Here is a 13,822-nt window from a genome sequence, read left to right on the forward strand (position 1 = left end):
CCTGCTTGCCTATGTGAGGGTCTGGCCCTGAGTCCAGTGGGCATGGCCTTGAAGAGTGAAGACTCTGGGCTCCCTGCCACCCAGAGGTCCCCCGAGGGCAGGGGTGGCACTCCTTCTTCCCCCTTCCTCCTTCTCACTTCTGTCCACATCTGCACAAACCCAGGCAAGGGAGCGGCCACAAAATAGCATGACACCACGGCCCTTTGCTGAGCAGCCTCCCTGCAGCACCCGTGGGCTGGGCACTGAGTGATGGGTCAGACTGTCCGTTCTCACGTATGACCTCCACTTTGGGTGGCCAGGTGGGTGGTGGCGCTTTTCACTAAGGAACAGACGAAGACACGGCATCTGCAATGCCTGTGGGACATCCAGGTGGAGACCCCAAGGCAGCAGTTAAGCTGGGTGAGGTTGTCAGAACACTGGATCCCAGAAGCCAGGCCAGAGGTACGTTTGGAAGTCATCAGCGCTTAAGGTCACAGCACTGGCTGAGACACCTTATAGAGTGAATGGATAGAAAGAAGTTCTCAGGTGGAGTCTGAGGGCACAGCAGCCAGCACAGGGGCATAGGGATGAAGAGGAGGAACTAGCAAAGTAGACAAGGAGGAGTGCCAGGGAGGGAGGCACTCCTGGAAGCCACCGGAAGAAAGTGACCAGGTGAGAGAGTCATTTAGAACTCACTGCTCTCTGTGTAGTAGTATTCATGAAATATGCTCTACGAAGTGTGCACTGTGAAATGTACACTATGATGTGTGCACTCTGAAATGTACACTGTGAAATGTACACCATGAAGTATAGTGTTCACTTCACCAGCCAAAGGAGAAAAGCAGTGAGACGCCGCCGTTGGGTCTAGTAGCACAGCAGGGACGGGTGACAAGCTGAGGTTGGAACAGCAATGTGTAGCAGAGGCAGCTTTTTCAAGAAGCTCTGCTCTATAGGAGACAGAGAAAGGGGTGGTAGCTGGGGGAAGCCGTATAGTGGGGAGGGTTATTTTGTTTGGTTGGGGTTTGGTTTTTGTATTATAGTAGAGACACTACAGCACATTTATGTGATTATGGGCATGATTCTACAGATTGAATCAGCAGGGTAATGACAGACTCAGTTAAATAGCAATTACTAGACTAGTGTAGCACACCCTTTGTCTCCCTAGGGAAACTCTGTTTCTCTGCAGCCACACTTTATTTCTTGGAACACTCCAAGGTATGTCCTCATCTGTCCCACTCTCCACACTCGGTTCTCAGTGGCTTCCTCTGCCTGACTTTTCCAAGTTTTGCAGTTTCATTTTACACACCCTTTGTACTGGGGTTGTTACGCCTGATAGTCTGAGAGAAATAAGGAATGAGAGATTCTGAAGAGATGAGAGAGATGTTGGTGCACAATGAGGGAGGAGGGAAGAACTAGTTTAACAAGCAGCTAATTCATTAGTGAATATTTTCATGTTATGATAGATTCATTTTCATTTTTTCCTTGACTTTGTAACTGCAGTGACATGGAAAGTGAATATTCAAAAAGTGAGGACTTTACACTACCAAGAAAACAGATTGATGAGCAGGTTCTCCAAAGAGGAGAGATACTTTAAATTTTAATGCAGTTAAAAGTAACTGAAACAATTAAGACTTTTTAAAAGATCTCACCCATAATAAGAAGTCCAGAGGTAGGTAACTCCAGGACTAGTTAATTCAGCAGCTGAAAGATGACAGGACTCTCGTTTAACTACTCTATAATTCTCTCAGCCATTTCCTCATGGTCTCAAGATGGCTGCCATAGCCTCAAACATCATATCCACGTGACAATGTCCAAAGGCAGGAAGGAAGGGATTTCCTTTGCTGATCTTCTTACTAGAGGAGACACAGATCCATTCCAGAGGCTCCTCAGACTTTGCCTTTAGTGCAAAAGGTGCTGAGAGAGTGAGTGTGTGTCATGGAAGGCTGAGACTCTAACATGCCAGGCCTAATGTGTTAGGGAGCCAGTAGGGTCAACCGCAGAGAATACCTAGTGTCTTCTTCAGGCCCATCATACACAGCTTACCCGTGCAGTCTAAGCAGTGGAAGAGAGTGGGTCCACATCCCACACTCTCCTGCGGGAAGCTGGCCGAGTCCCCTCCTCTCTCTCAACACCTGTGTCTTCTCCCCTGCCCACAGGTCAGAGGGCACCCAACTCCCCATCTCATCACAAGCCAGCCCAGAGCCAGAAGTCAAGAGAGGTGACCCTCCGGACAATGGGACCAGAAGCCCAGACAGCCCTCCAGAGGGAGCCTGGCAATCAGACAGCGGTTCTGGTTCTGGGAGCCGACCCCTGGACGAAGGTTTGTCCCTGCCCCACTCAGACTTGCTGCCAGGCTCACAACTGGTCTGCTGTGCCCAGGCCCAGTCCCACGGCCCTGTCAGCACTGAGGCTGCCATCTGGCCTCCAGACAGAACCCTTCTCTCCCTGAGTGCTGAGGCTGGGCTTCCCAAGTCCACAAGGGCTTCCTCCTCAGGCTACATAGCATAGACAGACATCCAGTGGGAGAGGGTGGTTCCCACGGACAGGCTCCAACTCAGTGTGCGAAAAAACTGTCTCCTTTTAGTCCCACGCAGGGATGGGTTGGGTGCCAAGGGAACTGAGATGGAGTAAGCACCCGTCATCAGAAGTGTGTAAGCAGGGGCTGGATGGTTCCCCCCCTTAAGAAGACCACAAAGAAGCCTGTTGTCTCAAGAACCTGAGCCTGGTGGGTGTGGAACCATCATGTGGAAAGAGGAACCATGCTGGCTGAGAACATGCCCGGTACATTCCAGGCTCAGTTATGGGCAGCTATGGAGGTGCTACTGGGCGGTGTCCTTCCCATTCCTCTTCAGAGCTCCTCGCCTACCCTTGCCTGGGGCACCTGGACAGTGTTAATGACTGTGACAACAATGACGCCACACACACATACACACAAACACATATGCACGTACACAACATCGGTACACACATGGTGTCAGGAAATTGCCAGGATGGAAAATGAATTGCCAATATTGGGAATGCAGCTCACACAACCAAAAAGTCAGGGACCAGTCCCTTCAACCCTGATTCTGTTCGGTCTGGCACAGTTACTACTGAAACAAAACAGAATCGCCCTGAGCCCACCCCGTCGGGGTAGTCAGGCTGGAGAGATGGGTGTCCCAAGTCAGGAGACCTGAGTCCATGGTTCCCAGACCTGTCAGGTGGCCAGGATCACCCTAGAGCCTCTTAAAAACACAGAGGCCCAGGCCCACCTCAGCTCTGCTGCTTAGGATTCTCCTCTCCCCCTGCAGGGGGAGGAGGACACAGCTTTGCTGCTCAGGGCACTATCTGTCCACAAGGATCAGGCTATTGTCACTGTCAGACTGGCTCAGATTAATTAAAAAGTCCAAGTCAGCTTCAGGCACAGCCAGGGTGTCACGGAATGTCACCTCTTGCTGCCTTGCCTGCTTTCTCCCTGGCGCACCCATTGTGCAGAAGGCGCTCCGCTCAGACTGACCAGACAGCCCCCCACGAGCTCCAGACCCACACCCTCCACCTCCCAGGCCAGAAGAATGACGGCATTTCTCTTCCCTGGAGGTTTGACTCTGATTCTGGCCTGGCTCTCCTTAGCTCACGCTGGGTCCCCTGCCTTGGCAGAACTAATCATGGTTCACACGAGGCTGGACTCGTGCGTCTCCTGGGCTAGGGTGGAGTGAGGAGCCGAGGGAGGGCTTCCCCTCCCCCTCCCCCAGACACAGAGCCTGATACTGGGTGGCCTAACCCCGGGGTTTCCGATGCACAACCCAACTGAAGTACCCCAACCAGACACAGGGGATGGTCAATGTTGGCCCCAACCAGCCACACTGGTCTGGGTGTCACACAGGGTCACATGTATGACAATCTTTCCTGTACATCCCCCAAATGGTAGAGGTGCAAAGGAAACCCCTTCTCTCTCCCTGAGAGCTGAAAATTGGCTCACCCTGGTGCCTGTGCTATACAGAACCCTGATCCCAGCCCCTTGGCCTCCCTGGCTGGGACGGTCACACCTTAACATGGAAATAATATGCACCTCTGAGAGCGCAGACAGGCCCTGGCTGGTTGTGTCATCTTAGAAAGCAGAGAAGAGAAACAGCTTCTTGCTCCCTGGGACCCTGTGTAAAGCCCCAGGGAGGGGCTCCAGCTGGCCAGTTCGGGGCCTGGGCCAGGCCCTGGGGATGGGCCCCACCAGCCTCGGTGGCCTCACTGGTGGGGACATGGAGAGGGTGGGAGTGTGGCTCTCTGGAAAAGGGGTGGATAGTGCCAGAGCCTGTTCCCTCTGTGCAGCCCACCCACACCTGCCCCTGGGGAGGGCTGCCCGGTTTCCCACCCTTTGTTCCTGGTGCCTGAGCCCCTGCTTCTCCGGCAGTGGACGGGCAGCTGTTCCGCTCAGTGGAAGGCCAGGCCGCCTCCGACGAAGAAGAGGAGGGTGAGGAGAAGTGGCAGAAAGAGCGAAGCTCACTGGCAGAGGTCAAGACGCTGCTGGAGTACCTCTCCAGCTGCAGGAGTGGGTATGTGTGCTGGGGCGGGGCAATCGGCGCTGGAGGCCCAGAGCCCCTTCCCAGAGCTTGACCTTGAGGACCGGATTCAAGTCCCCACTGGATCATCCCCAGCTCCCCTGACACTCTGGCCCCTGGTCCATAGGAGGAAAGTGAGATGTATATCCCAGCATATGCAGGGATGAAATGAGGTGACTGACCAAGGCACGGAGATGCCGTTCCACTGATTCCCTCACACTCCCCTGGCTGCTATCCCAAGATGTGGCCCCAAGTTCTAGTGCTACTCCAGGACATATCAGACCCTTCCTTCCCCATTGCTCCTGTGAGAAACAGCGCTTACAATGCCTCCTACAGCTGACCCCCTGGCTTATTGAATCCTCACACCCACCCTGGAGGGAAGAAAGACCCAGATGCCTGGGGCACTGCAGACAACTCGCAGACTTCTCTGAGCCTCAGCCTTCTCATCTCTAAGATGGGCCAGCAACACTTGTCTGGCAGAGGTTTTTTTTGGACTTGCTATTGCAGCTATAAAATGCCTAAAAGGTGCCTGATCCCCATTGGTTCACTCCCAAGAGCCAGCACAGACTTTAATTATATTGTAAAGTGCTGTCAGTGTTCCTGGGTGATTGTTATTCCTGACCCCAAGTCAACAGCAAGCTTTTATGAAGCACCTACTATGTGCTGGGAAAATATGGAGGAACCGAGAGAACAGCAATAAGCAAAATAGCACCACCCCATTAGCGGAGCCCCTATTCTAGTGAGTGGTGACAAGTGTGAGGAGAAAAGGTGAAGCATGGGGGAGGGGCAGAGGGTGGTGCAGGAAGATGCTGGGAAGGCCACTCTAAGAAGGTGCCATGTGAGCAAAAACCTGAAGGACACAAGGAAAGGGCATTCCACAAAGAGGGAACAGCATGTGCAAAGGCCCTGAGGCATGCTCTAAGGGCAGTGAGGGGGCTACTGAGGCTGGAGCATGATGAGTGAAGATGAATGGGATGGAGGTCAGAGAGATTGCAGGAGCAGATTGGGAGAGGCCTTTGGCTTTTCCTTGGAGTAAAAAGGGGAGCCACAAGAGGGTACTGGGCAGAGGGTACCATGACCTGGCTTAGCTTTCAAGAGACAGGCTTGGCAGCAACACCCACATTCTGAGGCTGGACCAGACTCTGCAGAGCCACCCCGCAGTGCTGGTGCTCTCCTTTGCCGCAGGTGTGATGACCAGACAGCCAAGAAGCTCAAAACTTACTTCAGCCACATTGGCAGTGGTGACGATGCCTGCACCCTGGGACAGCTGGAGACCCACATCACCATGCTGGTGGAGCATCTGGGGACCCAGAGCTGCCGTGGCAAGGCCCTGGGGACACTTGGGGAGGAGGTCAGCTGAGCCCCAGAGGTCGAGGTCTGGACCAAAGCTAGAATCTCTCATAGCTGGAAGAACCCCAAGGGATGTCAGCCAAATACTGGGCCCTGTTCACAGATGAGCAGACCAAGACTCAGAGAGGACATGCAACTTGCTTTGACTTAGATTTAACGAAGAATATTCTGGTTGCAAGACAACAGAATTAACTCGAATTAGCTTCAGTGCAAAACTGGTATTTAATAGGATATGGAGCTGGCAAGAACAGCTTCAGAAGAACAGCAGAGGAGATGAGCTTCAGGAACAATGGGGTCCAGTGACTTAGACGAGATTGTCTCCATCTATCTGTCTGCTCGGTGTTTCCCAGGTGCTGGCCTCGTTTCCCCCTACTTCAGAAGGGCTTCCTCCATGTGGTGGTGAAAGGAAAGGCAGGACCACAGACAGCTCCAGGCTCCCATTGACCCACCCACGGGAATTAAGAGCCTGATATATAAAATCTCAGGGAAGAACTCCAGTTGACCCAGTCTTGGTCATGTGCCCGTCCCTGGCCCAGTCCCTGTGGTAGGCAGGCAACGTTCAGGGATTAGCAGCTCCATCAAAGTCAGATGACAGGGAGGAGGGACTTTTTTCTCCCCAGGAAAGTTACTGAGGGTTATGGGAGGGAGCTGGCAGGCAACACTAATAGCAGGGTGTCTCCGTTCCAATAGGAACACTTTGCATTTTTTTCCATCTCTCTACTCCATTCTCCAGTAATCAAGTTCAGAGTGTTATTGAGAGTTACCATTTCACAAAGCCCTAGCCCACTGCACTTTTGCAAACTGTTGTGTTGACCTAAGGTAGTTTTATATTTATATATCTGAAATTCGAAATCCATACTGTTTGTGACATAGTTGTGGTCTGATGTGGTTCCAAAAGGCATGGCCACCACCCCTTTTCTAAGTAAATTCCAAGGAAGTGGGGGTTAGGAGAGTTACTGAGGCATGTGAGTGGTGTCCCCAAGCCCACCTTCCAGTCCCATCTGTGGTGGGCACCAGCACCATGCCTTCTCTGTCCTACCCAAAGCCCAGAGTGGACCCAGAGTGTCTGAGGATGCCACACCTTCAGCTGCTTCTCTTTCCCTCCATTGGTGCCAAGAATAGGGGCTGCCTCTCATCTGGCATCCTGCTTTAAAAGGCTAGTAGCCACACGATGCTCTGTGACTGCCCCCTGGTGGGTATCCTGGTAGGACCCATGGTCTCAGGGCTCAAGCTGGCCCAATCCAGGCCCCTTCTGGGGCTCTCTCTCTCTTGAGGGAAGTAGAAGAGTGGCTGGAGAGTGTCCTTCTCAGCTCTGAACTCTGGAGAAGAGGCTTGAGGCTGTCCTACCATCTCAACCCCATTGCAGTCCTAGCCCTGAGCTTCTCCAGCTGCTGGTCTGTTCTGGGAATGACCCAGAGCCTGCCAGTGAATTCTCTTTCTGTTTCACTAGCCAGATAGTTTTCTGTTGCTTGCAACCAAAATAATAATAATAATAATAAATAAAAATAAGAAGGAGGAAAAAAAGTATTAAAATAAAAGAAAGCAGATGAATACAGAAGAAGAACGGAAAATGGAGTCCTCATCTAGAAAACGAAATATACATACTCTTACATTAACACCACTCACTGTGTGATCTTGGGCCAGACACGTAGCCTCTCTGGGCCTTGGTGCCCCCACTGGGAAGATGGGTGATTTTATCTGCTCAGTCCCCTGGCAGGTACAGGGAGAGAGGGAAGATCAGAAGAGATGACCTCTGTGAAAAGGTCAAGGCAAGTCATGGGCCCTGCCTGGAGATGGCACAGTGAGTGCTGGGCAGAGGGCAGCAGGGTGGGTGCTGAGTCCCTGCTGGCCCCAACAGGCAGAGCTGCAGCAGAAGGTAGAAGAGATTGAGCACCTGAGGCTGGAGCTACAAATGGTGGAGACAGAGCGGGTTCGGCTGTCCCTGCTGGAGGAGAAGCTCATGGATGTGCTACAGCTCCTGAAAAGGCTCCGGGACCTGGTAGGCTCATGGGCGCTGGCACACCCGGGGCAATGGGAGGAGCTCTCAGGGAGCACCAGCCTCTGCCAGGCACTTGGCCCAGAGTTTCCTCACGTTAGGCAGGTGTCAATTTCACTTGACACCTGGGACGTTATAGTAAAAAGAAGGGAAGGCTACTCTGTCCCAGCCAAGGTGGTGTTATTCACTTTCTAAAGCTGATCCAACTTTGATTTCAAAACCAGAGAAGGAGAAATATAAGAAAGGAAAATTATAAGCTAATGTCACATGGAAATGTGGATGCAAAATATTAAATAAGATATTTGCAAACCAAATCCAGCAGTGTTTAAAGAAATGCAACATGACCACATTGGATTTAAAATGATTTAAAGATCAGTGATTTAAAGATCATTCAAGATCAACAAATCTATTAATGACATATACACATTGTAGATTAAAGGACAAAAACCATATGCTCATCTCAATAGATGTAGAAAAGTCAAGAACAGTCTCCTTTTATCAACGAATTAAGAACAGTAAGGACTTCCTTTACCAGATAAAGAATCTCCACTAACTATCTCTCACAGGCTTCACACTTATTGGTGAAATGTTGTAAGGAGTGCTTCCAAAGTCAGAGTCAAGACAGTGATGCCTGTCATCGCTGTTTGTATGCCAGCTAGAGGATCTAGCCAATGCAGTAAGACAAGAAAAAGAAAGAAAAGGTGTAAGGTTTAGGCAGGAAGACAAAGCTACCAGTGATCATATATCATACTTATCTACACAGAATACCCAAGAGAATCCAGAGGTAAATTATTGTCATTTCTTGGCCAGGTAAATACTAAAATGTCAGGACACAGAAATCAATTGTATTCCTAAATAGCGACAGCAAATCATTAAATAACTTTTTGAGAAATCACTAAGCTGGGATTATAGCCACTATAAGGTAGAAGGAGGATTTAAACCCAGGTTGCCTGAGTTTTAAGTGGGCTCTTTCCAATGCACCAGACTGCCTAGGACAGAACTATCAAGGCCAAAGCCAGGGCAGCAGAGCCTGAGAGAATGGCTGAGTGGCAGCCAACTCCAGCAGACAGTGAAGGCAGTGGTTAGCACCATAGCTCCAGGCCGTGCAACCTGGGGGTAGAAGCTGGTTCTCCCATCTCCTCCTAGCTGGGTGGCTTTAGGCAAATTTCTCATTTTTTCTCAGCACTGCTTTTCTTCACTGGTAAAAATGAGCCTAATAATAGGACTTGTTGCAAAGATTAAATGAGCCAATGCATAAAAATGCACTTATTCATGTTTATTTCCTAAGTGCCAACTTTACTTTGGCACATAAATGGTAATCCATAAATATATGATCTTTGAGGGAATGGATGCTGCAGCCCACACTATCCACCCACCAAAAGTCTTTGAGAAGCCCATCAATCAGTGTGGCCAGGCTAAGGGTAGGGACCCAGGAAGGGATGGGGGGGATAGTGACTCTATGTGCCCCCAGGGAGCCTTACAGAAGCTGTAGGGGCCATCAAGTCCCGCCTGCTGGATGAGGACACAGCAGCCACAGTGAAGTCCAGCCCTGTCTCCATTTCTTTTCAAGAACATATCGAAAAGAGCCCTGGGGAAGATTTTGCTGAACACGCTGGATGCTTGCAAGGACACCCCACCCGGTAGGAGAACTCCCCCATCTTTCAGAGCCTGGACAGTGTCTGGAGAGCAGCCTGACCCAGAACTCTCTGCCCTGAGTGTCTTGTCTACAAAATGCCACTGTCATGACTCCTCTGACTGCCTGTGATGTGCATAGTACATAGTGAGGAATGGGCTTTAGAAAGTTGGAAAATGCTATTGGGTGTCCCAGGTAGAGGAGCTAAGCAGAAGCCAGCATGGTCAAACCTCCAAGGGCGCTAGGCAAGTTCAGTCACTGGGCTGAGTGTGGGCTCTGTGGAGGCATCCCATGTGGTTTCAATCCCCCAAGTCATGACAACAGCCTACTGGAGAAGGTGCTGTTATTGTACCCATTTCACAGATGGAGAGACCAAAGCAGAGAAAGGTCAAGTGCCAGCTGTACCCAAAGCCTTGGGTCTCTCCATTATGCAGTAAGCTAAGTGGCCCCCATTGTTTAGACAAAGTTCAGGGCAGTAGGATTTCATCAGTACTAGATTGTGGCTGGTGAAATCAAGAGGAGTCAGGCCAAGCCCTCTCCTCAAAGGGCCTCCTATGCTAATGGGGCAACCAACTGCTGATGAGCCTTTGCTTGCTGGCCTCACAAGGCATTGCAGGGCAAGGCTCAGGTAGGTCCAGTGCCCTGGATGGTCCCTGGAATTGAGAGGGAGGTTAGAAATTGTGTGCTAGAAGCCCCCTTCTCTGGGGCCCTCAGTGGGAGAGAAACAAGAGGGGGAGGTGGCTAGGCAGGACTGGGGAGGGTCCCAGAAAGGAGTAAGAGTGGCTATGTAGGCCACAGTGAGCAAAATGAACTACCTTCCCTGTCCACTCTTTCCTTCCAGAGGGGCGATGTGGACCCTTGGCCATCCTGGATGCCCTGCGCCAAGCTTTGGCTGGCTGTGAGCTCCTGCAGGGAGAGCTCTCGGCGCCAGCCTCCACAGCTCCTGCACTAGCTAACCCACTCCTCATCTCCTGCTGAGGTCACTGGCCCACCTCGGTCAGCCTGACCTCCATCAGACCAGCCTCCAGATCAACCTGACTGCGACCAGACCAGTTTCCTTGACCAGCCTGACCACCATCGGATGAGCTTCCATGGCTACCCCCAACCACCATCACATCCTCAGAACCCTAGAGACCCTGACTCCTGAGACTGGGCTCAACCCCAAAGCCTCCCACAACAGAGCCTGGCAGACTTCATCTCCTTGAGTTCCTCCCAGGTTCCCTCACAGCCTCTGCATTCCTGGTGCCACAGTTCACATTCAAGTCCTGGGGCTGCTGGATCAGCCCATACCTGCTGTTGCCTCCCCTGCCCACTTTCTCATACAGCCCAGCCCAGAATCCCTTCCCTGGTCTCCTGGGGTCTTCTCCCCTCCCAGCACTGTCCCTTTCCTCTTACTGCTGCGCCCAACCTCCAGGCCACACCTGGCCCACTGGGGAATCCCCACACCTCCAGTGCTGAAGACCAGGCAGGGCTGGGGAACACAAGGTGGGGATGATTACTGCAAGTTTCTGGACAGAGGCTGCCCTTGAACTAGCTGTAGAAGAAAGGTGGTATTTAGACGGACAGAGAAAGGATTACAGGACCTGGGACACCTCTTTCCCAGGCAGATAGTGGGTACTGGATTTCACGGAGTCATGCGAAGGAGTAAGACAAGCTGTCTGGTCTCACCTACCTTAACATCTTGTAGGAGAGAAAGCTACATTGGCAAATAGTGTGATATGGGTGAAATCAGTGCCAAATCAAGGTAAAATATTTGCAAGAGTCCAGCCAAGAGGGGGTCATCTGAGCCAAAGAGGATGGATGCACTACAGAGTGGAACTGTAGGGGTGAGGGCAGATGCCCGGAAGGACAGTAGCAGGTCATAGGGGGACTCGATGGCAGACAACAGACTGGGACTTGCTCCCACAGGCAATCAGGAGCCATTGGAGGATTCTGAGCTGCCTCACAGAGGGTAGGTGGAGGGGAGTGAAGAAGAGGCAACTGCAGGACTACAGGAGGAAGGCGGCACTAGGAGCCTGGAGCCAGAGCTACAGGACACAGGAGGGGAATGTGGGAGAAGGAGGATCAAGAGGTACCCAGTGGGGAGTCTGGGAGCAGCAGGCACTCCAGATCAGGGTAGCAGGGACTGGGGACAGACAATGCCTGACTGGCATTCCTGACCTGTCTGGTCTCAGACACTCAGCAGCTTGGATGGGGCCAGGAGGCATCAGGGAGCCACTTCTGGGAGCCCCTACCCAGTTTCCCTATGGATCCTCTGGGAATGGAATGAAAGAGACAAAGGCCAGTGGCCACTCCTGAGGGGCCACCCTACCCTTGGTCCTGTAGGATGGGCCAGGCTTTTTTGAGAAAGTCCTCAGGACTCCTCATGGGCCAGTGGGCAGGACTGGGCAAACATGAGTAGAACTGTGAGTTGAAATAGATGAATCCACTATTGTATCTGGAGAATTCAACTCCCCTCTAACAGAAATGGACAGATCTAGCAGGCAGAAAATTGGTAAAGACAGAGTTGAACTCAGCAGTGCCATCAATCAATGGGATCTAATTGACATCAATAGATGACTTCATCCCGCAGTTGCACAATGCATGTTTTTCTCAAGCTCACATGAACTATTCACTAGGATACACCACATTCCAGGTCACAAAACACACCTCACAAATTTCAACATATTCTGTATGCTCTCAGACCACACTAGAATTAAACTAGAAATCAATCAACAGAAATAGGTAGAAAATCCCAGAATATGTGGAAATTAAACAACACATTCCTAAATAACACATAGGTGAAAGAACAAATCTCAAGGGAGACTTAACAATACTTGGAACTAAATGAAAATGAAATACAGTCTACCAAAATTTGCAGGATACAGCATCAGATGCATATATTGGAAAAGCAGAAGATCTAAAAAAATCTAAGTTTCCACCTAGAAAAAGAAGAGCAAATTAAATCCAAAGTAAGCAGAAGAAAAGAAGTATTTTTTTAAAAAATTAGAGCAGAAATCAATGAAATTGGAAATAAAAAACAGAAAAACAATGAAACAAAAGCTAGTTCTTTGAAAAGGTCAACAGACTCAATAGGCCTCTTGCCAGGTTAATTGTGAAAAAGAGGGAGAAGACACACACTGCTAACATCAGAAATAAATGAGAAGATAGTACTATAGTTGAATATTATATGGATAATAAAGGAATATTACAAATAATTCTAAGCCCTCAAATCAGATAACCTAGATGAAATGGATCAGTTCCTTGAAGGACACAATCTGCCAAAACTTACACAAGAAGAGATATGAATAGGCCTCTATATATTAAAGAAACTGAATCAATAATTAATAACCTTCCCAAAGAGAAAGCACCAGGCCTAAATGGGTTCACTGGTTAATTCTACCAAATATTTAAGGAAGAAATTCTTCCAATTTTCTACAGTATCTTCCAGAAGAGAGAAGCAGAGGCAATACTCCCTACTCATTCTGAAGCTGGCATTACCCTAATCAAAACTAGACAAAGATATTATAAGCAAAGAGAACTACAGAGCTATCTCTATCATGAACACAGATGCAAAAGTCATAAGAAAACTAACAATTTGAATCCAACAATATATAAAAAGAATTTTACAGCATAACCAAGTGGGATTCATCCCAGGTACGCAAGGCTAGCTCAACATTCAAAAATTAACTGTACTCTATCACATCCCACAGGCTAAAGAAGAAAAATCACGTTTATATCAATAAATGCAGAAAAAAACATTTGACAAAATCTAACACCTATCCTTGATAAAACAATAATAATAACCGTCAACAAACTAGGCATAGGGAACCTCCTAACTCGAAAAACCTAGAGCCAACATCACACTCAAGTGGAGAGAAACTAGATACTTTCCCACTAAGATCAGGAACAGGGCAAGGATGTCCCCTCTCCCCATTTGTTTTCAGCATCTTGTTGGAAGTCCTAGCCAAGACAAGAGACAAGGAAAGGAAATACAAGGTGCTTTAGACTGAATATTTGTATCCCCTCAAAGTTCATATGTTGAAACCCTAATTCCCATAGGGATAGTAGCTGGAGCTGCTACTATCCCCTCTGGGTGGGGGGAGGGTGGAGAAGGATTGGGTCAGGAGGGTGGGGCTCTCATGATCATTAGTGCCCTTCTATAGGAGACTGCTTGCTTCCCCCTTTCTCGGTCTCTGCCAGCAGAGGATACAAGACAATGGTCATCTGTAAACAAGGAATAGGGCCCCCACCAAGAACCCAAACACCCTGGCATGCTGATCCAACCTTCAGAACTGTGAGAAATAAATGTGTGTTGCTTAAGCCTCCTAGTTCATGGTGTTTTGTTACAAC

General features: G+C 49.9%; 1 protein-coding gene across 1 annotated transcript in view; it reads left to right on the top strand.

The window, feature by feature from the left end:
* The window catches only part of EFCC1 (EF-hand and coiled-coil domain containing 1), a gene marked incomplete at its 5' end in the record, with an annotated part of 40,572 nt that extends 26,780 nt beyond the window's left edge, over window positions 1-13,792 (top strand). The window contains 6 exons of the mRNA XM_059388299.1: window positions 2,136-2,299; window positions 4,364-4,505; window positions 5,697-5,862; window positions 7,720-7,860; window positions 9,428-9,497; window positions 10,332-13,792. Of these exons, the coding sequence (XP_059244282.1) occupies window positions 2,136-2,299; window positions 4,364-4,505; window positions 5,697-5,862; window positions 7,720-7,860; window positions 9,428-9,497; window positions 10,332-10,468 (820 nt within the window). The remainder of the gene's footprint in view (window positions 1-2,135; window positions 2,300-4,363; window positions 4,506-5,696; window positions 5,863-7,719; window positions 7,861-9,427; window positions 9,498-10,331) is intronic.
* Window positions 13,793-13,822: the final 30 nt, after the last annotated feature.

This window comes from Mustela nigripes, chromosome 2 (genome assembly GCF_022355385.1).
Source record: "Mustela nigripes isolate SB6536 chromosome 2, MUSNIG.SB6536, whole genome shotgun sequence".
NCBI lineage: Eukaryota > Metazoa > Chordata > Mammalia > Carnivora > Mustelidae > Mustela > Mustela nigripes.